At 37.3% G+C, this 25,043-nt stretch overlaps 3 protein-coding genes and 1 long non-coding RNA gene across 14 annotated transcripts in view; 3 read left to right on the top strand and 1 right to left on the bottom strand.

Annotated features, from left to right (window-relative positions):
* The window catches only part of arhgef1 (Rho guanine nucleotide exchange factor (GEF) 1), a 42,885-nt gene extending 24,613 nt beyond the window's left edge, over window positions 1–18,272 (top strand). For 3 of the 9 annotated variants that reach the window (XM_016445924.1, XM_016445919.1, XM_016445926.1), the window contains 25 exons: window positions 3,635–3,664; window positions 5,197–5,314; window positions 5,429–5,480; window positions 5,795–5,827; window positions 6,388–6,564; window positions 7,494–7,608; window positions 8,657–8,668; window positions 10,272–10,427; window positions 10,622–10,812; window positions 10,928–11,074; window positions 11,223–11,305; window positions 11,439–11,564; window positions 11,699–11,813; window positions 12,286–12,386; window positions 12,664–12,738; window positions 13,241–13,316; window positions 13,447–13,614; window positions 13,693–13,780; window positions 13,921–14,037; window positions 14,161–14,219; window positions 15,285–15,428; window positions 15,522–15,632; window positions 15,801–15,970; window positions 16,451–16,551; window positions 16,729–18,272. In XM_016445924.1, the coding sequence (XP_016301410.1) occupies window positions 3,635–3,664; window positions 5,197–5,314; window positions 5,429–5,480; window positions 5,795–5,827; window positions 6,388–6,564; window positions 7,494–7,608; window positions 8,657–8,668; window positions 10,272–10,427; window positions 10,622–10,812; window positions 10,928–11,074; window positions 11,223–11,305; window positions 11,439–11,564; window positions 11,699–11,813; window positions 12,286–12,386; window positions 12,664–12,738; window positions 13,241–13,316; window positions 13,447–13,614; window positions 13,693–13,780; window positions 13,921–14,037; window positions 14,161–14,219; window positions 15,285–15,428; window positions 15,522–15,632; window positions 15,801–15,970; window positions 16,451–16,525 (2,539 nt within the window). In that variant the 3' untranslated portion in view covers window positions 16,526–16,551; window positions 16,729–18,272. Of the gene's footprint in view, window positions 1–3,340; window positions 3,557–3,634; window positions 3,665–5,196; window positions 5,315–5,428; window positions 5,481–5,794; window positions 5,828–6,387; window positions 6,565–7,493; window positions 7,609–8,656; window positions 8,669–10,271; window positions 10,428–10,621; window positions 10,813–10,927; window positions 11,075–11,222; window positions 11,306–11,438; window positions 11,565–11,698; window positions 11,814–12,285; window positions 12,387–12,663; window positions 12,739–13,240; window positions 13,317–13,446; window positions 13,615–13,692; window positions 13,781–13,920; window positions 14,038–14,160; window positions 14,220–15,284; window positions 15,429–15,521; window positions 15,633–15,800; window positions 15,971–16,450; window positions 16,552–16,728 lie in introns of those variants that run through there. The other 6 variants (XM_016445927.1, XM_016445922.1, XM_016445921.1 and 3 more) reach the window with 6 other exon arrangements.
* LOC107657709 (uncharacterized) lies at window positions 1,209–18,339 on the bottom strand. The gene is made up of 3 exons (XR_001630711.1): window positions 18,267–18,339; window positions 11,563–11,568; window positions 1,209–1,220 (listed from the first exon to the last, which is right to left on the bottom strand). It is a non-coding gene; the product is annotated as an uncharacterized LOC107657709 (long non-coding RNA).
* Window positions 18,340–20,197: 1,858 nt separating this feature from the next.
* On the top strand, window positions 20,198–23,008 carry LOC107657625 (B-cell antigen receptor complex-associated protein alpha chain-like). Its single transcript, XM_016445782.1, has 5 exons — window positions 20,198–20,304; window positions 21,013–21,345; window positions 22,004–22,119; window positions 22,283–22,342; window positions 22,426–23,008. The coding sequence occupies exons 1-5, from the start codon at window positions 20,265–20,267 to the stop codon at window positions 22,540–22,542; spliced, it is 666 nt and encodes a 221-aa protein (XP_016301268.1). The 5' UTR covers window positions 20,198–20,264; the 3' UTR covers window positions 22,543–23,008.
* A 313-nt stretch (window positions 23,009–23,321) lies between these two features.
* Window positions 23,322–25,043, top strand: part of LOC107657706 (hormone-sensitive lipase-like) — a 27,070-nt gene continuing 25,348 nt past the window's right edge. For 2 of the 3 annotated variants that reach the window (XM_016445916.1, XM_016445914.1), the window contains exon 1: window positions 23,322–23,445. In XM_016445916.1, the coding sequence (XP_016301402.1) occupies window positions 23,358–23,445 (88 nt within the window). In that variant the 5' untranslated portion in view covers window positions 23,322–23,357. The remainder of the gene's footprint in view (window positions 23,446–25,043) is intronic. The other variant, XM_016445915.1, reaches the window with a different exon arrangement.

Raw genomic sequence — 25,043 nt, 5'->3', positions numbered from 1 at the left:
TATATATATATATATATATATATATATATATATACACGCACACACACACATTCATTTGACAAATAAAATAAAATTGTTATTATTATTAATATTATCTTATTTTCAAATTAATTTATAGTTTATAAATTTAGAATTGCTATTAATGCATCCCTAGCTTTGGTGGAATTATCCCATTTGTTACGGTGAGTTTACAGGGTGTCTGTTTTCTCTTTGACTCTCATATCATGGTTGTAAGAGAACCAGCAGGTGCTCTGGTCTTGTCAGAAACACAGAGCCAGACCTGTGCCTATTGCTGCCCTCCGCAGTTCCTAACCTATAATCTTTCTAACTGTCTGCTGTGGGATTTTTGTGGTGCCTTGCTGAGTCAAACACCATCTATGCAGTGGGGAAGAGGATCACAAACACTTCTCCCTCTCGATTCACCTAGACAGAATACAGCTATTGTCAAATCTGCATTCACAGCGGATCAGAACCCCTGAGTCTCTGTTGATATTCACTCACCGGCTGCTAAGTGATGCCTATTGAATGTGTCATACTGCACAGGATCTTCTTGCTGCTGGACTGTTTGACCCCTTGCAGTGAATTCTATAATATCAGTATCAGAATTCACTCCACTCTCTGTTGTGCTTTATATGCAGTTCAATTAACTAAAAGGATCAGCTGATGTATCCATTGAAGTTTCATTCTTGGCTCTAAAATTGTTCTTTTGTTGTAGATAGGGCTTCTTTGCTTAAACTGATGCAGTTCAGTCACCTTTTGAAAACGTAAGGCAAAAGTTAAATGGTTGTTTACCTAAAATGGACATGGTTTAAAACCAATATAATTTTTCAGTTTTTCTTAAAACACAGATATTTAGGAGATATTTAGTACAATGACAAGGCTGCTCTTTTCCAGAACAAAAAGTACAAACAAAACAAAACAATAACGAGTGTAGTCTATATGACTTATGTGCTGTATTCCTAGTTGTATTCCCACAGTATATTGGTACCATAATGATTATCTGCCAATAATAGAGATATTTTAAGGAATGTATTGGTCAGTATTGGATATTTAGCCATCCCTTATTGTTACATATTTTTCATACTGTTATAAAGTAATTAAATTCACTTTTAAAATGATTGATTTTAGTTTTTAGTGTGTGTATTTATTTATTTATTTATTTATTTAATTTACACAACAGTTAAAGTTTACGATCAGAATTTTTAAAAAAGGAATTAAGACTTATTTAAATGTCAAAAGTGACAATAAGGACATTTGTAATGATACAAGAGATTTCTGTTTCAAATAAATGCTGTTCTTTTTCATCACAAAACAATATTACTCTTTTACTGTATTTTCGATCAAACGAATGCAAATATCTGCCATTTATCAGCATTACATGAACATGTCTAATGATATAAGACAGAATTTTAATACCAGTATATTTCAGTTTCCAATCCTTACAAATATTTTGTGCATTCCATGGATGTGAGTGTAAAAAAAAAAATCAAATTACCAAGGAAAGGAAAACTGTTCCTTTAAGCAAAGCAACTTGGGTTCTTTAATTGTTAGTTCATCATGAAGGGTCAATGAGTGCATTAGATTCACATTAGAGGGTAAACGTGGGGCTGTAAGCATTAATATTACACCCCACGGAAAGTGAGGACCCCATGCAGGACGTGAGACAGGGGGAGACTGTTGAGCCTTTTGCCTCCGCTGAACACACTGCCAATCTGATTTCAGTTCATTATTTTTGCACAATAAAAGCCAGCATGGATAAACTGGTGCTCACTGCACACTGTACAGTAAAAAAAACACACATATCCCTTTGTTAAAAGGTTTATCCTGTGGACCATGTGTAGTGTAGTTCCTATCTACATATATGAAAACAATAAAACATTTTGTATTCAGTACCATTCAGAAGTTGGGGCTCTGGAAGATGCCCCATTTTTGAAATATGCCCCTTATGCTCAACATTTTTTCTGCTTTTTAAAAAAATCTCAAATACAGTAATATTGTGAAATGTTATTACAATTTGAAAAAAGTGTTTTCTGTTTTAATATATTTTAAAATGTTATTTATTCCTGTTATGGCAAAGCTAGATTTTCAGCAGCCATTAATATGTTGGAAATGACTGAGAATAGTGAGTCAGATGTTGATTCAGTAATGCTCAAGTAAGGATTCATCAAACTGTGATCACTTGTGATTCTTTTTAAGTGATTGATTAAAAGAACTGGCTTATAAGAGACCTTTGTTCATGAATCGGAAGTTCAGTATGCAGCCAGCCAGAATGCCATGTTGTTTTAGATTTATATTGCATTTATTTTGCAGTCTTTATATCTTAACATTTGATTCAGACTCCATTTGTTTTAGCACTCGGCAGTTGTGAATCCTGCAGTCCAAGGTGGTTTGGATGCTCTTCCTAGGCACACCCTTTCTTTCTATTAAAAACACACAATGTTACAACTTGAAGTCTGTCCTATTAATCTTGAAGAAAGAAATGGTGGCAAAGAGAGAGGAAGTGGTAGAGAGAGGATGGAGTCAGAAGTGCCACTCTGGCAGGAAGTCTCTGATCTCTGGCTCTCTGCCAGAGAGAATGATGGAAAGGGGGATGAGGCAGGGGTCAGGTTTGAGGCCGGCAGAGAGAGGAAAAGAGAGCAAGAGACAAAAGCCGGTTTGCAATGAGACAGGACAGTTAATATACCACCAGGGTAAAGTGACATTAAGAGATATAGAGGCTGCATTGCGAAAAAATGCATGTAAGACATTGTGTCTCACATATTCAGTGACATTATTAGAGTCATAATGCATCCTCAGAGACTTCACACGGATTCTTTTGATGTCTAAGTGGTCTCAATATGGGTATTCAGTCTTCATATGCACTCACACAATCGTCCTCTGTTTTCCCAAACACTATCCGCTTCCTCTCGCTCAGTTTTTTTCCCCCTCATTCATTCTCCTCCCTCAGTACAACAGTAATGACCTCACTTACAGATGCCCTCATTGGCTGCACTCTTAATCTGAGAGGAGGATCAAGGTTTTTGACTGGCCAGACGCTGGGGATTCCTTATCACACTCATTTTTTTTTATTATCATAGGAAAGTGTCTGATTTCCATGTTCTTGCATGCCGGTTGCATCAGGCAAAAAACACAGTTAAATAGCAAGTTCCACTGCCGGAGAGCTTCGCTTGCTTCTGGACATCGCCGTAGGACAATCTCAGTGCCTTAGCAGAGTGTCGTCATAGTTTTTTCCAGTTTGCGAAAGATAGTGTACAGTAGATCAGACATCTAGGTTTGCAAGAGACTGTTTCATTGCATTTTGTTTTTCAAAATTTGCCTGGAGTGCAATTTTTGATGCACTACCATTTTTTTGTAGATCTTTTATTTTAATGTTTTAATTTTTTATTTCATTTGCAAGTGACAGAATATGTTCATTAGTTTGAATTCTACAAACAATACAACAGTTACTGTCATTTTGAGTCAGGAAAAGCTTGAACACTTCAGATTTCACCGTCCTAAAACAGAGTTAAAAACCGGTAGAGAACGAGGGAGAAAAAATGTTACTTAACTTTAAGCGGTGAGTCCTTAAGACCAGCATTATTCTGCATTTTTCCTTTGATAATCCCTCTAATTATTTCTGTTTTGCTTTTTGCAGCCCCTCAATTGTTGCCGACAAGGACAAAAGGTGGGTTGTCTTTTTTCTTTATCTTTTTGTCTTTTTTTTTAAGTGCAGATGCTGCAGCAGAATGCAAAAGTCAGTTGCATGTCTTTTTCTATGTGATCATTGTTACATTATAGATTGGTGTGTTGTTTTGTGTCTTTATAACTTGTTGTTTGGTTTCTATATATGTCATTAAAGTCATTAAACAGTCACTTTAATGTAGTTGTATTTATTTACTTTTCTGTAGTTGTAAACATCTTTTCAAATGAAAATGTTGTTTTCATGAAGTTATCAGTCATTCCAGTTTATATTGTTTGGTTGGTCTTGCTAAGAAATGCAATATAAGCATGTATTATGAAAAGAACTCCAGGCTGAAGTTAGATGGTGCACAATGTGTTTGTGAGAAAGGCTGTTAGTGGATGCTTGCAGCTGTTGCATTTGTTCATTTTGTCATGCACAGCTGCATCACTTAATCCATGTGTGCATGAGACAATGGACATGCACATGTGCACAGTCTCCTCCTCCAGACTTCTGTCCCTCCCCTTTCCAGTCATCCTCCCTCTCCCTCTTCTCTTTCTCCTCCTTTACTGGAGATTCTGCTACTCTTTTAAAGTGAAGGAAATGGCTTGATGCCAATATTAAGATTCCCTATGAGGTACATGGACAATTTGATAGTACGCTAGGGGATTGCACTGACTAGTCGCAGATCACATGACTTCAGTTGCACTTTTTCAGTACATGCAGGAGGAAAATACCTCTGTACACACACCGTGTCTCACTGCAACTGTGTGACATTCATTATTTTTTTGTATAGTGAACTCGGAGGGCTAAAAATATACAATACCATTCAAAAGTTTGGGGTCAGTACATTTTTTTTTTTTTTAAGAAATAAATACTTTTTTCAGTAAAGATGCATTAATTTGATCAAATGTGATAGTAAAGACACTTTGTAATGTAAAAAAAAATCTATTCATCAGAGAATTGTGAAAAAAATAAAATATACAAAAATATTAAGCCAGCACAACTGTTTTCAACATTGATAATAATGAGAAATTATTCTCAGAAAGTTTCTTGAGCGCTAAATCAGCATATTAAGAATGATTTCTGAAGGATCGTGTGACACTGAAGACTTCATCACACGGATAAATTACACTTTAAATATATGATATTAAATATATGAAAAATATGTTAAAATAGAAAACAGTTATTTTAAATTTGAATAATTTTTGCTTTATTTTTGAAGATGAAAGACATCTTTCAAAAATCTTACTGACCCCAAACTTTTAAGCAGTAATTTAATTGTATATGCAATGTAATGCAAATTAGGTGAATTGTAAGTGCTGATGGTCTGAGTTTATTTAGAATACCAACATTTTGTGAACCACCCTTAAACCCATCAAGTGTCACACAAAGGGTGACAAAAACCCTAAATAACATGATCTTTTTCCCCCCAGAATTACACTGTTGAAGTAACGGATTAAGCTATAAAGCAGCTTTCCCCCACCCCCCAAATTTCAATATTCGGTGTAACCATTTCTGTTCTTTTATTCCTTTAGTAACTGCATATTTGGAGCAGTTGCCATTTATATGAAGCACCTTGGCGTCAAGACCAGAGCACTTGACAACAAGAAGACTAAGTCAGGATGGCGGCCCTCTGTCCCTTCTGTGCTGAAGGTTAGATGATATGCTCCATAGTTCAGTATACAACTTAATTCCTCTGATTTTCACTTAATGATCTGAATTTGTGTTATCTTGTCTAATAGTATTGTTTCTTTTTCTGTTGAACAGCCATGGGGAACCAACAAACCAAACAAAATAGTCAAACCGTCTGCATTCACCCGTACGTACTCAGTACAATCTCTTCATCGCTCTCCCTCAGAATACACACCCTACTTACATCATACGCTCATTGACCAAACCTGCATTATTTCACTGTGCACATCGATTTGCATTCAACCATTTACACTAATTACCCATAACATCTCAGACACCTGTTAAGATCATTGAGACCAATGTACACAGAAACCAGAAGGCGCTTCTGTAGCTTATAGTATGAGAAACATTCATCATATATTTATTGAAATGCCTGCAAGATCAAAGATTGATGTAGAATTTAAAGGAACTTGTTTGTGTTGCTATGTTTTCCTCTTGCAGATGATGGTAAGCAAACTAGATTGGACTTTGAAGGTATTATGGTCTGTTCTTTGTGTAGATCCTCACCTCTTGGATGGTACATTCCCTTGCTAATCAAATCTAATGCATGTTTGCATGTTCCGCTTCAAACACATGGGTTTGTCTGTTGTTTTCGTTTCCTTATCCATCTATTTAGCCAATCTGATTTGATTTTCTGGTTGAGGTGGCTTTGGTTGTGGTTAATGTTTTCAAAAAGTATTTTTTTTAATGCTTGCTTACAAATCTTTTCATGATCTTAATGTTTCAATATACCACAGGTGATGTATTCACAAACAGATTTCAGATTATACTTTGCGCTGTTTTTGTGTGTGGTGTTTGTTTGTGATTGATTTACTTAAGATTCATGGGCTTGTTGGACCTTTGAAACACCCTTTCAATGAATGACTAACACTGTTGGATCAAACTCCTGATTTCCTCTCTCATCTAGTTGTCCATCTGTCACATCTTCTTGTTAGAAACCACACAATGATCACACAATCATCTGTCAGTTTTTATGTTGCTTTTGATCCTTCCTCTCATCTCTCTCTTTTCTCTCTTACTTTTTCTCTGTCTAGTAAAGCAAACCAAACCAAGCGTCCCACCTCATCGAGTGTCCATAAGTGATAGTGGCACCACTCCAGTGCGGAAACCTGGTGTGGCAGGGTCAGGTAGCACACATGGCTCGGAGAGCAGTGAAGAGAAGACCATCAGCGTCAGTGTGACTCCTAGTCCCGACTCTCAGAGTGACACGGGTGAGGGTCGGAAAATGCCGCTTATGTGTTTTAGATTTAAGCACATTGGACATGTGGGAAATTGACTAACATGGTATATGTGAGTCTTCTGGAAATATAAAAGGGAATGAAAGTAATTTATACAAAGCTGCACTGCCACCATACTTAATCGGGTACACCAATATTAAAATTGTGGCCGATACAGGCAAACCAATAATTATTTTCATGGTATGGCCAATGGCCAGTAACCAATAAACGGCTGACATCCAAATTCTGTACTATTTTGTCAAAAAAAATAAATAAAATAAAACACTAACTAAAATTTACATGCAAAAAAAAATAATTATAAGGTACAGTATGAACAAAATTCATTTTGAGATTTGCTAAAGATTACAATTTATCTGTATTATTACATAGTTAATGTTTTTAATGATTTAACATTTTGTGAGCGTTAGATAGCAGGTAACCTAAATGTAAAAATTACTGTGTGCAATTCAGTGTTATTTTAGTAATATTTATATTCTCTTTTTTTTTCAGTTTTAGTTTTAATTTAGTTAGCAATTTCAGTGCTTCACCGTAAAACTTATTTCAGTTAGCTGCCAAGGCAACATTTCTACTTTTCATTGCCCAGGTTTTCATGTAATATTTGTTTTTTTTGTTTTTTTACTTTATTTAAACTAATGAAAATTATTTTAATAGTTTTAGTTTCAGTTAACAATTATGACTCTGGTTCAATTACATTTCTAATATTAGCTGATGGCAATAATCTTTATTATATCTTTATTATATGATCAATAATATCAACTGATAACTGGTACCAATATATTGTGATACCTAGATGCAGTGTGAAACAACACATACAAATATATAATGCTATAAGTGGGCTTTGATATTATTGAATGTCACCCTAGTGTTTAATATGCAGAAATGTTGTCTCTTTCCTCCTGTAGGTGTTAACAACAATCTTTCAGACCCCAGACCAGTTTCAGTGGGGGGAGATGCATCTCCTGTCAGCACTGGTGGGGGCATTGATATCCTTCCAGATGACAGTCAGGACAGTGGCAAGTAAGAAAGCAGGAACAGGAATGAGAAGCAGATAAAAAAAAACAACACAAAAAAAGAAAACATTAAACAGACAGCTAGCATACTTTTTAAATTACAACAGAAGTAGTTAGTCTTATTTTCTATGACATAACTAAGGAAGGGTGTAAAAACTCCCTGCCTGCTTTGCCTGGAAGCAGTGTGCTGTGTCCCTCCTGTGCTGCTGCTCCTGCTGCTGCCCGCAATATACGCTACCCTCCTTAAGGACAACAAAGACCAAGACAGTCCCTTACTGCGCATACATGCCTCCCTCCCTTTCCCCTCCTATCCTAACTCCCTTTCTTCCCACTTTAATTTTTTTCTCTGCATTTTGCTACCTCCTTTTGTTTTTTTACCTCTATGTCTGTTTGTTCCTTGTCCCACCTGATGTTTTGCAATGTCAGTCATTTTTGTTAGCTTTCAGTTTACAGTTTACCCGTGCCACAGTCTTTCTTCGCATCCAGTCAGCGCTATGTTCTGCAATGTTGCGCCAAGGCATGACGTCATCAAAATAGGCAGATTCTGTCTGAATTTGAGCAAATATTATGACTGCCCAACTATTTGAAAGGTTGTGTTTTTGCTTCTTCAATTAGTAGGAATATATTTAGTAGATGCTGTCATCCAAAGTGACTTACAGTGCACATATATTTTGATGGAGCAACCTGATGTTCTGCAGTTTGGTACAATGGTGATATTTACTTGTGGGATTTGAAACAGCAACATTCTGGATTTCAAACATAAACTTGACTTAGAAACTTAATGTAGCTTCTTTACCTTACTGTTTACAGTATATGACATAAAACGTCTGTAACTGGATTAGCTGTGCATTTGCTCGCGGAACTGTCCTTCATGTGGGAGAATTGTTCGTTGCTGTTGTCCATTGTTGTACGCTCTGTCTCGCTTTGTTGCTGGCCTTGAGATTGTGTTCAGGGAAGCGTTGAGGTAATAGTTGGAAGTTTTGGTTGGGTGTTTGTTAATAGACGATTTGTTCTCGGTTATTCTGTAACTGTTCGTTCGCCCTATGTTTTTACAGAAAGAAGACAAGGTGGGTCTGCGTGGTTGTCTCTGGGATTTTCTGCCAGCCTCAACTGCTACTGATGCACACATGTTCTCTTATTAAAAACACATTATATTACATTTTATTATTCAGAAAACATTGTACAATGAATGGCATGGTTTTAAGCTTTAGATTCATATTTAGACTCACACAGACACTCATACTCACTGCATGGCTAAGTATGGTTCTTCTCAGGTTTTTGGGCTTTAGGGATTGAGGGCAGAAGTATCTGCTTTTTGGGACGCTTTGCACGAATGGAGCCCACTTATTAGCTGATGGTGTTTTATACTAGTATAATTGAGGTGTTCAAATGCACTGATATGCTGTAAATGACACATTAGAAAGAGCTGGAGATGTTTGTTAATGTGGATCCCAGAAGGGTCTTTGAACTGATGGGGCTGAATGAATCTTCCTTGGTGAACTAGTGCTAATAACAGGATATCTATTGGTTTAGACATGATTTGTCTTCACATTTCACTTACTGTTTCTTCTTCATCACTGTTCAATTTTCTGTTTCTTTCATCTGTTCACGTTACCTTTGGTCTGTGGTCTTTAACCTCACTATCATCCAATGTCCCTTCCTACTTCATTACCCCTTTCCTTTCCTTTCCTTTCCTTTCCTTTCCTTTCCTTTCCCTTCCCTTCCCTTCTTTTTTCATTCTTTATTTCCCCATTTAATTTTTCATTTGCTTCCTTTTCTTATTCCTCTTCCTATAATTGCCTTTTCTTCTGTTTACTTTTTCTACTTCTTTCCTTCCTTCCTCTTTCTTCTTTCTTTTTTGTTTCCTTTTTCCTTTCCTTCCTTTTCTTTTTCCCCTTTCCTTTCCTTTTTATTCATGTTCTTTCCTTTTTTTCATTTCTTTTATTTTATTCCCTCTTTCCTTTCCTTTCCTTCCACTTCCTTTTTCCTTTTTTTGTTTGCTTTTTCCTTTCTTTCTGTCCTCTTCCTACTATTTACCTACCTTATTCTTCCTATTTCCCCATTAATTTCCTCTCCCCCTTTCCTTCCTTTTCTTTCCGTTGCTTCTTATTCCTTTTTCTTTCCCCCTTTCTCATCTTCTCTTCTCCCCTTTTCATTCCCTGGTCTTTCCTTCCTCTCCTTTTCTATCTCTTCTTCTTCCTTTTCCTGTTCTTTTGTTTCTTTTTTCCTTCCCTTTCTATTCCTTTCCTCCTACATCCATTCTCATTCCTTTTCTTATTCTTCTTTTTCCTCTATCTTTTCCCTTTCCTCAACCCCCCCCCCTCTCTTGGGTGTTTAGGTCTTATTTCCTAATTTCCTTATTCTTTTGTAATTCTTTTATTCTTTCCTAATTCATTTACTTTCCCCCATTCCTTTCTTTCCATTGCTTCCTCTTCCTTTTTCTTTCCCCTTTTCCCATCTTCCATCCTCCCCTTTTCATTCCCTGGTCTTTGCTTACTCTTTTTCCTATCTCTTCCTCTTTATTTTCCTGTTCTTTTGTTTCCTTTTTCCTTCCCTTTCCATTCTCTTTCCATCCACTTTTCTTCCATTCTCTTTCCGTTTCTGGTTCTTCTTTTTTCTGTACCTTTTCCCTTACCTCAACCCCCCCACCCACTTCTCTTGGGTGTTCAGGAATGTGCGCCGCAGCGAGAGCCTTTGCGTGGAGCGCCGTCACTCTCGCCGTAGTGGCTCTACCCGGGCCAAGCAGTCTCGCTCCCGTAGCGACGTGGACCTGCAGTCAACTTCCACCTCCCACCCCCTCTCACCCTCCCCACAGCATTCAGTCTCGTAAGGCAAAGACTAACCATCACACACACTTAGAAACTCTCATACACACACCGTCCACAGGAGACAGCAGCACAAAGAGCTTCTCAGTAACTGATAGAATTCAGAAAATTTAATCATCACTACCTTTAACTATTTTTACACTGCTTAACACGTATGTATCCCTTTTCAATTTTTTCCCTTCATTTGTCTCTTAGTGTGGAAGGTGGGTTGTTGCCTGATGGCCTCGTCACTGGTCCTGTTTTTGGCCCCTTCCCTCAGCAGGAAGAGATGGAGCCCCGTCTCCTGGAGCTCGAGCAGGACCCGCCCAATTGGAGGGCCCTTGCTTCTCCTGAGGACTTGAGAAAACTGAGCAAGAAGGAAATCAAAAGACAAGAAGTCATCAATGGTAATACAATCAAGAATGTTGAAAAAATATCCACAGGTTCAAGTGCCTTATTTTGTTGAATCTGCTATGTAGCAGGGTGCAATGATGAACACATTTTTCTCTGTGTGTCTCTCAGAGCTGTTTACGACAGAGCATGCTCATGTCCGTATGCTGAGTGTATTGCAGACTGTGTTTTCTCGTCCGCTGGAGAGGGAAGAGATTATTACCGTGACTGAGCTGGCCACCATCTTCCCCAGCCTCGATGAGATCATAGAGATGCATTGTATGTATCCACTTCAAATATATTACTACACTGAAATCTGCATGGTTTTAATAGATTTTGATGGCCCTTCAAATTATGTATACAAAAATAGCTAAGTTAAATAGTCATGAACAGCCTTGATATAGCTTAAATCCATTATTTTTTTTAGATGCTTTCTATGAGAACCTGAAAAAACAGCGGCAGGAGGATGAGTACATTGTCAAAATCATAAGCATGCCACTTCTCAACAGGGTAGGTAGCTTAAAGAGTGTGCTAAAGGCTAGTTTTTCATGTTCTTTCTCAACACTGTGTCATTCAGCATTCATCTTGACAACATGAACTTATATCAGCTGTTACACAAATAGACATGTCTTTATTTCTGTAGTTCAGTGGATCAGAGGGAGAGTGGTTTCAGAAGCTCACAGCACGCTTCTGTAGCTACCAGTCCTGGGCTCTGGAGCAGATAAAGAGCAGACAGAAGAAGGATCCCCGTTTTAATGCTTTTATACTGGTACCTTTACTCTTAAAACACTCTTTTCCATGTTATTGCAACTGTTCGGCAGTCACATAAATGTATTATGATAGGTTATGGAGGCTTGGCATTTCAAAATGTCTTTAAGTAAATGCTCTGTGTTTGTGTTGTAGGAGGCAGAGAGTAAGCCACAGTGTCGGAGGCTACAGCTGAAGGATATCATTCCCATAGAGATGCAAAGACTAACCAAGTACCCTCTTCTGCTGGAAAACATTGCCAAGAACACAGGTTTTCAAATCTTAATAATACTTTATTTCTATAAAACCATTTGTGCAAACAGTGCAAAACAATTGCTAAACAATTGCAAATTGACGTAAAACCGAAGTAAATAACAGATTAAATAAAAATACTACAAATAAAAAAAAATATCAGTTTAACACATCGATTTTCTTAATTAAATAAAATACACTTGAGTTCAAAAATTTGGGGTCAGTAAGTCAAAAATAGTAAAAATAGTGGGTAAATACTTTTATTTCGCAATGATAGTGATAATAATGTAGCATGATTAAATTGATCAGAATTGAAGACCTTTAAAGACCTTAATATTGTTACAAAAGATTTGCTGTTATTTTGAACTCTCTATTTAGCAAGGAATCCTAAAAAAATGTATCTGCCTTGCCATCACAGGAATAAGTAAACATTAAGAACTGCAATGTATTAGTCAAAAAACTGGTGTATAACCAATGTCCATTTCTCACAGATGATGAAGCAGAAAAAGAGAACATTAACCAAGCAGCAGAATCCTGCCGCAAGATCCTCAACCATGTCAATGAAGAAGTTAAACTCATGGAGAACCTGCTGGTGAGAATTCATTAGAAGTTCCTTCATATAAACAGGGTTTACTGTAAGGATGTGTGGTCTGGCAGCATACAGGCATTACTACATTCCAGCATGTTGTGATGTATGTATTTAGTTTGATACTGTACAAACTTTTTCATACTGTGATATAAGATTTTGGTCATATTTGGTCATACCACCCACCCTATATGGATTGCTTAAACTTCATTCATAATTTCTAATATGCATTTTCCCAACAACCATCTTCAACTTCAACATCTTCTGCCCATCTTCAACTCAGATTTTGAAAGACTATCAGCGCCGGCTGGACACCTCAGGACTGAAACCGAGCAATGACCTCTACAGTGAGTACAAGGTGAGAAATATCTTGAAGTCTTATGTAGTGCTGGGCGGTATACAGGTTCATACCGAATACCGGTGTTTATTTTTGTTATGATATGAATTTTTAAAATACCGCAATACCGGTGTATGTCGCTTAAATTTATCAGACGATGCCGCGATTATAAATGAGAGTGACTCCTGGTTAACATGTATTAAAAGGGGTCGTGTTTAGTCACTATTTAGTGTGGTATTTTTTGACTATTCACTCATCATGACAGTAAAATAGGGCATTCTAAGTCAATATACTGCAGTATTTCCTCTCTCAATCAGTATATGGTTATACAATATGGTTAATACCCGGTCATGCATGAAAAAAAAATACCTTCATGTACCGTGAAACCGGTATAATTTTGAAAAATACCGTGATATAAATTTTTGGTCATACCGCCCAGCACTAGTCTCATGTGTGAGGTACTAATGTTACTAATGCAGACACTCTGGCGCTGATATGATCCGCTCTTCTCTCTGTTCATCAGAACATTGATCTGACCACCAGAATAATGCTGTTTGAAGGACCTCTGACATGGAGGGTGACCAAGGAGAAAGCGATCGGTAAGCCCCGTCGACACACTCCCCCAAATGAAAATTTTCTTGCAAATTGACACTTTTTTTTTGCCTTTTTATTGCTTCCATAATCAAGAATGCAGCCTCTTACTCAACCTATTTTTGTGTGTGTTTGCAGATGTGCACTGTGTTTTGCTGTCAGACATGCTGGTCTTGCTTCAGAAGCAGGATGATAAGATGGTTTTGAAGTGTCAGAGCAAAAGCAACATAGCCATTCAGGAAGGCAAACAGATGCTGAGTCCAATCATCAAACTAGAATCTGTTTTCCTCAGAGATGTGGCCACTGGTGAGTGAGTGAGAATTAGCATGTTTTATTCTGAATATCGTGAATTTGATATACAGTTACTTCTGTTTTTTCCATCAGACCCGAAGGCCCTCTATGTTATCTTCACTTGGGACAGCGGAGCACAGATCTATGAACTAGTGGCTCAGTCCATCGGGGAGAGGAAAAAGTAAGTGTGAACCATATAAAGCCATTTATATTTAACACTTACACGAATGACTGGCAGGCAGATGATATGAGATCCCACTTCAAAAATTGAAATCCAAAACATGTCATTTGATATGACACTCGCAGTCTGTTTTGTTCCAGTTGGACAGAGGTGATTAAGACTACGGTCGACGAGTTGAAGAAGAGGGACGGGAATAAGCTAAACAGAGAAAGAGGCAACAGCATACCTAGCAGCTTCATTGGACCTGTATACAGCCCGTGAGTGTGTTTTTGGCAGATATCCCCATAAGAGTAATTGGGCGTTCTTTTGAAGGTGCTGTCGAGCTAGCAAGCTCAAAGCTGACTTCAATCTTTAAAATTATTTCCATTTCTTTTCTCCAGTTTGCATCCCCCTCTTAGCCCCACTGAAAATGGAGGAGACCTGTTGAAAAGTCGCAGTGGTGAGACTTTTGGCTCTTGGAAATAGATATTAAAGGGATAGTTCACCCAAAAATGAAAATTACCCCATGCTTTACTCACCCTCAAGCCATCCTAGGTGTATATGATATTCTTCTTTCAGAAGAATACAATCAGAGTTATATTAAATAATGTCCAGGCTAATCCATGCTTTATAATGGGAGTGGATGGTAGCCCAAAATTTGAAGTCCAAAAAATTGCACCCATCCATTATAAAAGAAGTCCACACGACTCCGGGGGGTTAATAAAGGCCTTCTGAAGCGACGCGATGCGTTTGTGTAAGAAAAATATCCATATTTACAACTTTATAAATCTTAATCTCTAGCTTCCGCTAACTGTCTTACGCACGTTCACGAGAGAGTGGCGTCCAGCGGATGACGTAGGACGTAGACGTAGCATAAGCTCCGGTGAAAATATGCTAGTCTCGCGAGAAACAAGTTTTGTTTACAGCAAAGAATAACCAGTGTCCTCTTGGCTTATATTGGAATCATCTGACATTTTTCTTTACAAATCCTCGTTTTATACTACTAATTCGTGACTGGTGTTTTGTTTTGCTCTCTCCTCTGCGCCTCCACGTTCATCACTTCCGTGTTCGTCACCGCGTTTGCCTACGTCCTACGTCATCCGCTGGACGCCACTCTCTCGTGAACGTGCGTACGATAGTTAGCAGAAGCTAGATATTAAGATTTATAAAGTTGTAAATATGGATATTTTTCTTACACAAACGCATCGCGTCGCTTCAGAAGGCCTTTATTAACCCCCCGGAGCCATATGGACTTCTTTTATAATGGATGGGTGCAATTTATTGGACTTCAAATTTTGGGCTACCATCCACTCCCATTATAAAGCATGGATTATCCTGGACATTATTTAATATAACTCCAATTGTATTCGTCTGAAAGAAGAATGTCATATACACCTAGGATGGCTTGAGGGTGAGTAAATCATGGGGTAATTTTCATTTTTGGGTGAACTATCCCTTTAAATCTATCCAAGTAATTTTACCATGGTATTTTAATATGACTGTGTGTTACTTTATTTCACCATAGGGCGATTTAAAGACAGTCTTACTGATGAGAAGAGTAGAGAAACTGATTCTTCACTCATAGACTACCTAGCAACCAATGGCTTTGACCTGCTCAGCCATAGCCACGCCCCTCCAGAGAAGTCTGCTATTGGTGCTTTGGATGAAGGTCATAATATGTGTCATTTTATGCAGGTCTGACAGTGAAGACTTATAATTTCATGCTGTACTTAATCTTATTTTGCTTGTATACCTCTCGCAGTCATGTATTTGAAGAGGCTATTGGTCGGCAGTATTAGCCTGTCAGATGACTCTCAGACTCTTGGGGAAAATGCACCTGAAAGCCAGGAGGCAGATGGAGGTCAGTCGTCAGGTAATGCACACAATATTGCTTCAGGTTTTAAGCTGAAGAGGTTCAACCTCACATTTAATCATAAAGTACAGCTGTGCTCCCTCCTCACCAAACCATTCAGAAATGTGAAAAACGGTCATAAATTATTGATTAATATTGAAATCCGCAATGCCTTTTTTTCCTTCTCAGTGGAGGAATCCAGCACAGAAGGAAGAACTGAAGAAGAGAGTGGGGGAGATGGAGGGAATAAAGGAGAAGAGGAAAGAGGGATAAGTGCTCCTCTAGTGCTTTCTGAGGAACGCATGGAGGAGGTGCAGAGGAGACTGCAGACTCTTGGGGAGCAACTGAAGAGATTGCAGGCAAGGAGAACACAAATACATTTGTGAAAGAGAATAGGGTCAGTTCTTCAGTTCTTGAAGAGGAGAAAAATTTGTTTCACTTTATTTTGATGGTCCCTTTAACACATTCTGTTGACTATAAGTAACGTTGCACCTACATGTCTACTAACTCTCATTAGAGTATTAGTAGAGTATTAATAGACTGGTAGGGTTAGGGTTAGAATAAGTTGACATGTACTTGCAAAGTTACTTATAGTCAGTAGAATGTCTGTTGGGAGACCATGACAATAAAGAGTTAGCAGATATTAAGCAAACAGTCTACTAATACTCTGATGAGAGTTAGTAGACATGTAGGTGCAACATTACTTATTGTCAACAGAATGTTCAAAAGGGACCATCAAAATAGTGTTAGCGAAAAATTTAACTTCATCTGAGCGAGGTGAATAAGCTGAGAGAGGTGCCCTACCTAATACATATCTCTAATGTTGTGTTTGTTCCCAGGCTGTTGAGGAGGACCATTATAAGTTGCAAGAAGCTCTTGCTAAATATTCACTTCAGGGGGGCCATTACAACTGAGAAACTTCACAACCTGCTGTTACAAGGTACTACCACATACTAAACACAAAACCATATTTTTTTATGTGTATCATCTTCATTTTTATATAGCACCATTTTTTTAAAATCCCTCTTTTTTTTTTTTTTTTTTTTTTTTTTTTTTTTTTTTTTTTTTTTTTAAGTATAGCAATTCCGTTTCTATCATCTGTCTTCTTTGTCCTCAGATTACTGTATGTGTATGTGCTGGATTCAAGACTTCAAGGGATTCGCTGATTGATTAATTCTGCCTGAATGTTCCTGCTCTATCTCTTCTCTCTTCTCGACTGTCCTTTCAGAAGATAGTCAGCAGGACCCCAGCACTTTCCATGCCACTGAGAAATGAAATGAAGTGGGTGTTGTGAAATGATAGTGATCCTTGCCCTTGAATGAGTGTGTATGTGTTTCTGTTGAGAGGTATGGGAGACAGTCTTGCCAAAAGATGCCAAAGAAATGTGCAACACCTAGAGAGATATCCGAATGAAATGCTACGTGTACATGTGGAAGCAATGTAACATACAGAAACATGCGCACACAGATACACACGCAAAGATAAGCATGTCAAAAGTAATTTAGTACCAAAAGACTATCTATATTCATAGAAAAGTATAGTTGCCTCTTTGTGAATGCAGTCTGATGCATATGAAGCCTGCTTCTCAAACTGTAGTTTAGTAGGTTTTCAATAAGGTAATTTAAACAGATAATGTGCCCTTTTATTTTTTGCCTTTTTATTATACACATTTCAAGATGTTCACTCATCCTAATAATTATTACCGTACTATATTATATGTATTTTCCAAAATAATAGATATTCAAAAGGATATATGTAGAACCGTTGTTGCATGCATTGGCCAAATTGTTGTAAAATGGAGAGTTAAGAGTATGGAGCTTTTTTTTTTAACCCTGTTTTTCTTTTGTTTTGTCGTCTTACCAGAAGTTCTGTTGTTGCTCTGTGAATGAGAAAAGAAGTGCTAAGTAGGATAGATCAGCAGATGGATGAGCAAAGGAAATAGAGAGAAGGTTTGAGGAAGGTGGGCTTGCTTTGTTATGCCTAACCCCTCTGAAGTGAAAACAAGGCAGGCATTGATGGCGAGAGACTTCGTCAGGGTTTGACATTGTGGTTGTGAGGAAATATGCACATATTATGTAGCATTTTGAATGACCAGCTTGCAGGTACATCCACACATCGGTGCTGTCATAATGGGAAGCATGCACAATGTATAGCGTTCTCTAATGCAGGTGTTGCAGATTGTATTCTGGTAGGTCAACTCAGATCTTAGGATAATCATCACACATTGCCTATTTGTGTGCACTATGCAAATTCTGTGTCTGTGGCTGTAAATGTATTAGTCATTTCTGATAATTCAGTTTTTTCTGTCTTTATGTTCTCCAGTACAATTACTCTACAGTTTGCAAAAATATAGTTTTTTTTCTGTAATTGCTTGTAATGATGTCTCTCAGTTTATTTTATTTTAGGGAGTCGTTTTCTTTAAAAGCAGGACCAAAGAAATTATAGTGGAACAAAGTTTAGATATGTAAACACTTTTGCCTTGCATGGGGAGGTCAGCTGTAAATTGGAATGACTTACTGAGCTGTAAGGGGGTCCGATCTCGTCGCCCACCCCTTTCCAAACTCTTGAGTGTTCGCCTTAGCTGCTGGGTCAACCCACAAAATGGTGAAGTGGATGCATTGGCTTGTAAATGTGTTGGCTTATCCTATTTAAGACAGAACTGAATTGCTGTATCGGTAATAGAGAAGTATCCTGATTCTCATTGTCAGTCCATGATTTCCAGCTTAAGGGACCAGCTTTTTCTCTTCTGCTCTCCCTGTCTTATTTGGAAACCAAACCACAGAGAATCAGGCACATGCAGGGGTTGATGATGATGTTATATCTCAGAGTTTGGAGACAGGAACACAAACTGTAGGTTTTCTCACCAGTACTGTAATTATTTTCATGTATTCATGATGCTACTGCAACAGGTCTTTTTACCCTTGACCGACTTCCAAATTATGCAACTTATTTTACCTTATTTGTTACATATTGTGATTTATATTCATTGTAATTGTGTTGATATTTGTGATTTCAGTAAGGCCTTTTCCCGCTCTTTTCCCAGCTGATTACCTTTACAAAATGGTTTATCAGAACAATTTTTCAGAGGTCTTGCATTCTGGTCAGCAGTGTTGATCCCTTCATATTTTTTTCCTTTTAGAAGTAGCAAACGAAAATGTTTAAAGTTTGGTAATGAAACTATCATGGTGCAAGATCTGTTCTACCTACTTCACTTTCCTACAGTCCCTTTGCACAATTTTTTTTATTCGCGATTGCTTGAATGGGTGGTTTATTAATTTCCTTTGATTCTGTTGTTTTGGTTTTCTTTGAAAATTATGTAATTACCGTACTATGCATTGCCTATTATAAAAGGACTGAGAGAGTCAAAGTGCACCCTTAACTATAAAAAAAGGCTTCACTGAATTTCACTTTTATGGCAAGAGTCTTATTTTTGATGTGGAACTGACCACAATTTAAATTCGATTAGAAAGTTTCAAGTTAAGACTTGAACCCTTGATAATTGATAAGACGGGGTTTTGGGTGTGGTGTCATTCTCTCTCATTCCTTAATTTTCATGTGTATCTGTCACATATACACATACATAGTGATATATCTGTATGTTTAAATCTATTTATAGGGTGCCTTGTGCAGATTGGGTTTGTTTTTATTTCTGAAGGGCTCTTTAAGTCCAGCTGACAGGCACGGGTGTCCTTGCCCTCTCCTCATTAGCGATGTTCAGTGTTAAATATAAATCTGATATTTTGCTCCAGACCCGCCAAATTATAGCAGTTCCACTCATTTGTTCTTAAAAATGGCTGAGTGCTTAGTACTGAGTGCTCTTTGTTAGATCTTTTAAAGCCTCTGCAATGCATGACTGTCTTTTATGTAATTCTGTGTACAGGAGTAACATTTTCTGTGTATATGTTACAGTGAAAAACAAAAATCCAAAAATCACTTGCAAGGACTATTCTGTGTATTTGGGCTTTGATTTTATATGTAAGATACATAAAAATGTAGGTACTTTTTTTTTTTATTTTTTTTTTTATAAACGATCAAAAATGATTTGAGCTTTTATTGTCCTTATTTTCAGCAGCATTCAGTTGATATTAATGGTTTACCCCATAATCCAAAATAGAGAAGAATGTACAGAGATTGGACAAATAATGTTTTAATGGGGTTCATATCATTTGTATATGTTACAGTGAAAAACAAAAATCCAATTATCTTTATCCAGTTATTATGTCTATATGATCCTGGACAGCTGGAATGCACCAAGATTCACTTCTGCCCTGGCCAAACAAATCACCTGACATGAATATTATCAAACCACTGTAGGCAGTTTTGGAGAGGGGTGAGAAGCAGATTCCCTTCTCCAACATCTCTAAAGCAACTGGCAGATTACTAGAGACTATTCAAAAGTTGTATGAATCTTTTCTAAGACGTTAGAAGCTGTTTTAAAGGCGAATGCTGGTTAAACATATTAATAATGAAATATTGCATATTTTCCAGGAGTTCACATTATTTTGTCCAGCCCCTGTATTTGCGTGTGTTCACCACAAACTGAAGAATGGGTGGGTTTAGATGATACAGGAAGACAAACACTTGAAAGGCACATTTACTGATGAGCAGCAAGAACTTTTTTATCAGGAGAGTTTATCGGGTTTATTAGAGAAAATGCCGTTCAAACTGGTCATTTTCTTGTGCTTCTGGGCAGGTAAGGAATAGCATATATTTAATGTGTGTATGTGATGTTGGTTTTAATGTAAAATGTTAATATTTGTTAAACTTTCATTATTATTAACTGGTTTTAAAATAATCTGAGCTCTCTGAGCACAAAAAAATAGAGAGAGAGAAATTTAAATGTAGTTTTTGGAAAGCATACCATTTCAAATTCAGTAATAAACTTTTTATCGCCTACAAAAGAACGAAGTACACAAAGTTTCCATCTGCACGTCTGTGTTCTGCTTCAGTGAAGCTGATTTCCTCTCAGAGCAGCTGTTTCAATTTGCATCTTATTGCTACCAGTGTCTAGATTTTTCACCAGTTTTTACACCTTTGTCTTTTTCAGTGTGACTTTCAATTTTAAGGGTCTAATTTAATTTTACACTGTATTGAGTAGCTTTTCACATGACAAGACTTGTGTATATAGCATTTTGTGGGTGGGAAGTGTATGGTTTAGCTAATAGATTTAAACATGCTGATATCATGTGGACTGAAGTTATTGCCTGTTGGGGGGAAATTAAAGCCATATATTAAGCTGCTTTGCTATAAGAGGTTTTAATCACATATAAGCAAATCTTAAAGAAACCCCAGACTATGGTCATGGATTGTTTTGCACACGAATACTTTGTTCTGCTGTTCTGCCATCCAAAATTATAGCATATTATTATGTGGCTTTTTGGTTTATTGTCCTTTGCATAAGCTGTTGCCAACGCTGATTTAAAAGAGCTGAAACTGGAGGCGGATAAGCCGCTTGAGCGTGTGGCTCTCTCCCATGAAGCCACCATCCGTTGCTGCTACCACTGGAACAAGAAACCCCATGTCACCTGGATCATAAATATTCAAAACACCAATGGTACCACAATGCCCAGTATAGTAAATCAGTCCAAAGACGTAATAGAAGAAAAAGATGGAGTCAAATGCCATTTGCTGTTTTTCAAGAGTGTCCGTCTCAATGACACTGGCTTGTACCAGTGTAAACTGAATCATGACACTCTTCACATCTTTACTCATGGTACCTTCCTTCAAGTATACAGTAAGTCAGACCACAGCTATGTTTAAGTATACTTCATTTTATTTCTTGTCAGTATCACAGAAACATTTTCAGACAACTATATACACTACTGTTCAATTTTTTATTTTTTATTTAAGTTCAAAAGAACCGCATTTATTTGACAGAATTTCTTTTGTAATAAAAAAAATCTTACTGACCTCAAGCTTTTGAAAAGCAGTCTATAATAAATACTGTTTATATAACTTATAATTATGCATTTTAATGTTATACATAATCTGACGTAGGCCCACTGTCTAACTATTTATTCTTCACTACATAAATATGAAAGTCACAAACATAACAATGCAAGCACTCAAGCTCTCTTAAGAGGCTGCATTGTGCAATAATCCCCATAAATCTTTCAATTGGCTGAGTTAGGCAAACACAAATAATCCATTCAGTGACATAAAACCAAATTCCACTCATTCATGCTAAGTTTGTGTTACTTAACTCTCCTTGTATACACACATGCACGTTTTATTGTCAGAGGAAGTGAAAGTGTCAGCTCTTTTGTCATCTATTTTTGTCTGTTTGTTTCATTTTTCTCTGATTTTTCTTAAGACAATGGTCCATGGTCAGTTTGATCTATACTTGTCTTTTCTGAAAAGTCTTCAGGAGTTAAGACATTCTCTTTAATTAGAACCTTTGCAGAAAACCTTAAACCTCAGCGAGAGTGTGAAGAACAGCATTATTACAGCAGAAGGAGTGTTGCTGCTGATGTGTGTATTGATCCCTGGCACCATGCTCCTCTGTAAGGTCAGACACACTGATTGTGTAATGCTGATTTAATGTTGATTCAACATATTGGATGTATTCCATACAGCATATAAAAAAGAAAACTGCACCACACACAACATTAAACAAACAAATAAATAAAGTGATTCCATGATGATGATGATGTTCAACTTTATTCCTCCAGTCAAAGAGGCTGAATGAACTGGAGAGGAAGAAAGGACAGGAGGAAGAGAATATCTATGAGGTATGTCTATTCCCACTACATTTTCTTTTTCTTATCAACATGCTGCGTATTCACAAAAGTGACCTTCACAAATCCTTCAACAGGGTCTAAACCTGGATGACTGCAACTCAGCTTACCATCAAATTCAACGCTCCAATCAGCAAGGCCCCTATCAGGATGTGGCCACCTGTGGAGAAGACATTCAGCTTGAGAAGCCATAGCTGGAGCTGGAGAAACAGGGAACGGGTCCATGTTAACAAGATAGACAAACAATGGAAAAGTGAACCCTGTGTATTATTTGAGATAAATTGTTTAAGTGGTGATTTTAGCATTTCGAGCCTGCTGTCAGTATCTTGAATCTCTCTAATAGTTTAGAAGATAAGCTTGTTTGTGTTTTGCAGTGGTAAATCAAATACATCCGCTAATGATTTGGATGAATTGTATTAAACATGTAGCTTTGTGTGGATATTTTGATGAATGTCACATTTTAAGTGTGTCCTGGGGAATAAATAGACAGACAGACTCCACTGGATACTCAAATTGACAATTAAATGACAATACAAAGTGAGAGTAGACTAACTGAGAGAGCAACCTGCATAGTAATAGTTTGAAGATAAGCTAGTTTGTGTTTAGCAGTAGTAAATCGAACATTTCTGCTAATGATTTGAATAAACTGTATAAAACATTTAGCTTTGTGTGGATATTTTGATGTGAGTCATATTTTTAGTGTGTCCTGAGGTAGATTATTATTATAAATAAATAAATGCACTGGATACTCAAATTGGCCATTAAATGACACTAGAGAAACTGGCATATTTATTTTATTGTAGGCTATTGTATTTTGACGTTGTAGGAGGGTCATTTGGCTTAATATGGGCAGCATGATGGGCAGTACTATGAAATGAGAACTATGTGATAGGTGCTTTGATTGTTCTCTGACGCGTTGTTGGCTATTGATTTGAATGTAGGCGTGGTCTCCGTTAAGGTATGTCCAGACAGAACAGAGGGGCGAGGTAATAATTCGTGTTTGAGGAAGATGGCGTCTGCGAAGAAGGCTGGGAGCGGTGTTCTTGAAAAAGCAGTAAACAGAAGACGCTCGTCAAAAAACAAAGAAGGTCCAATAGGTATATGCTAATTTAATAAACACAAACGCTTTTTGGAGGGGTGAGTTGTCGCTTATAAAATGACATCCGCGCTCCCAGCTAGATAGTTTCAGAAGTGTCAAACGGAAGATTAAAGCCCGAGCGCTTACTGTAGCCTACATTAATGCTGGTATAATGTAGCACATCGTATGAGCACTGTTATTTCCTTACTCATATGTAAACATAGGTTTTAAAATGTCTCATAAGATTGCCAGCAGGTTTTAAGTACGTTTGAACTATGTTTTGTTATGCAATACATCAGCGGTGGTAACAGTAACACTGTAGTGTAGTGTTGCAGTTATTCACTGATGACATTTCTAGTTAAGGATAACATTTTATTCAAAGTGTGGTGACAGCACATCTTAGACAGGAGAGAATATACATACGTTTGAATGACCTGTGAGTATGTGCAATATGTTCTGGACCTCAGAACCAACTGTTTTGAGTGTTATCAAACCACTTTGGCCTTTTAAATAACCTTTTATTTCACCACAGTGTTATTGAGATGGTTCCCATGTTCTCTGTGTTGCAACGGCCAGTACGTCACTGGCTGTTTGGGTTTCAGGTTTTCACCATAGACCCCTGCCTTGTCCAGAGGATCTGTGAGAGGATTTGCCATCTAAATGCCTCACTCAGCCATTTTAAGGTCTCGGATGTGCAGAAGAACAGAAAGGAAAGATTTGTAGTCCTGCACATTCTTATATTGACCATATCACATTTTATGTGTAGGTAAGTTGTTTATGTGCTGCTGTCAGGTTTGGATGAGAGCGAGAGGAAACTCTTCACTGATGTCAGGGGGTCAGTGCATTGTTTTTCTTTTCCTGTTGAGATGATTTTACCACATTTACAAAATAATCTGGGACAAAGGTGTGCTCACGGCCTTCCATTGTTCCTTATTGCCAGCCGAATGAATAAAGGATGTGGTCCTGGATGTACGTATGTAGAACAGAGAGAGAAAGTTCAGGTCTGGTCAGTTCTCAAGATTCTTAGTAGAAATGTGTGGTCTTTGACCCATGAGGATATTGGGAAATCCATCTATATGCAAGCCTTTTGTAGTTTGTGCTAAAAATAAGCTGGGTTTGTACCCCAAAAAAATATGAGAAATTCTAATTTGCCGGCAGCTAATCTCTAGCAATTAACTTTTGTAACCTAAGCAGTGCAAACATTTTACATGAGCAATGTGACACAAGCTTGTTGTATATGTAATATATATATATTATTTAACAGTAATAAGGAATATTTCTAATTATTTCTAATTTCTTTTTCAAAAGTATGCTTCCCTTTTGAAAGTTGAGCATTTAAGTGCAGTTCTAATTTCTAGCCAGGTTAGACAATTTAAACACACAAACAACATCCCTTGCTATTTTCTGTTGATCTTCCAACTTTTTCTATTCCAACAGATAGTTTGACATTTGAAAATGTATGAAGTAATTTCCCCTTAAGAATTGTTAGCCATAAGATTAGTGCTAGCAAACTCACTTGGTATATGAGAGGTGCAAATCAAGTTTGTGATAAATATAGATGTCAGTAGGCAGTTAATGCATTCTAAAGAATAATAATAATGTTTTTTTTTTTTTTTT

This window comes from Sinocyclocheilus anshuiensis, unplaced genomic scaffold, assembly GCF_001515605.1.
Source record: "Sinocyclocheilus anshuiensis isolate Anshui unplaced genomic scaffold, SAMN03320099.WGS_v1.1 scaffold43, whole genome shotgun sequence".
Lineage (NCBI taxonomy): Eukaryota > Metazoa > Chordata > Actinopteri > Cypriniformes > Cyprinidae > Sinocyclocheilus > Sinocyclocheilus anshuiensis.
Note: the sequence above shows the minus strand (reverse complement) of the source record. Positions and strands in the feature narration are given on the sequence as shown.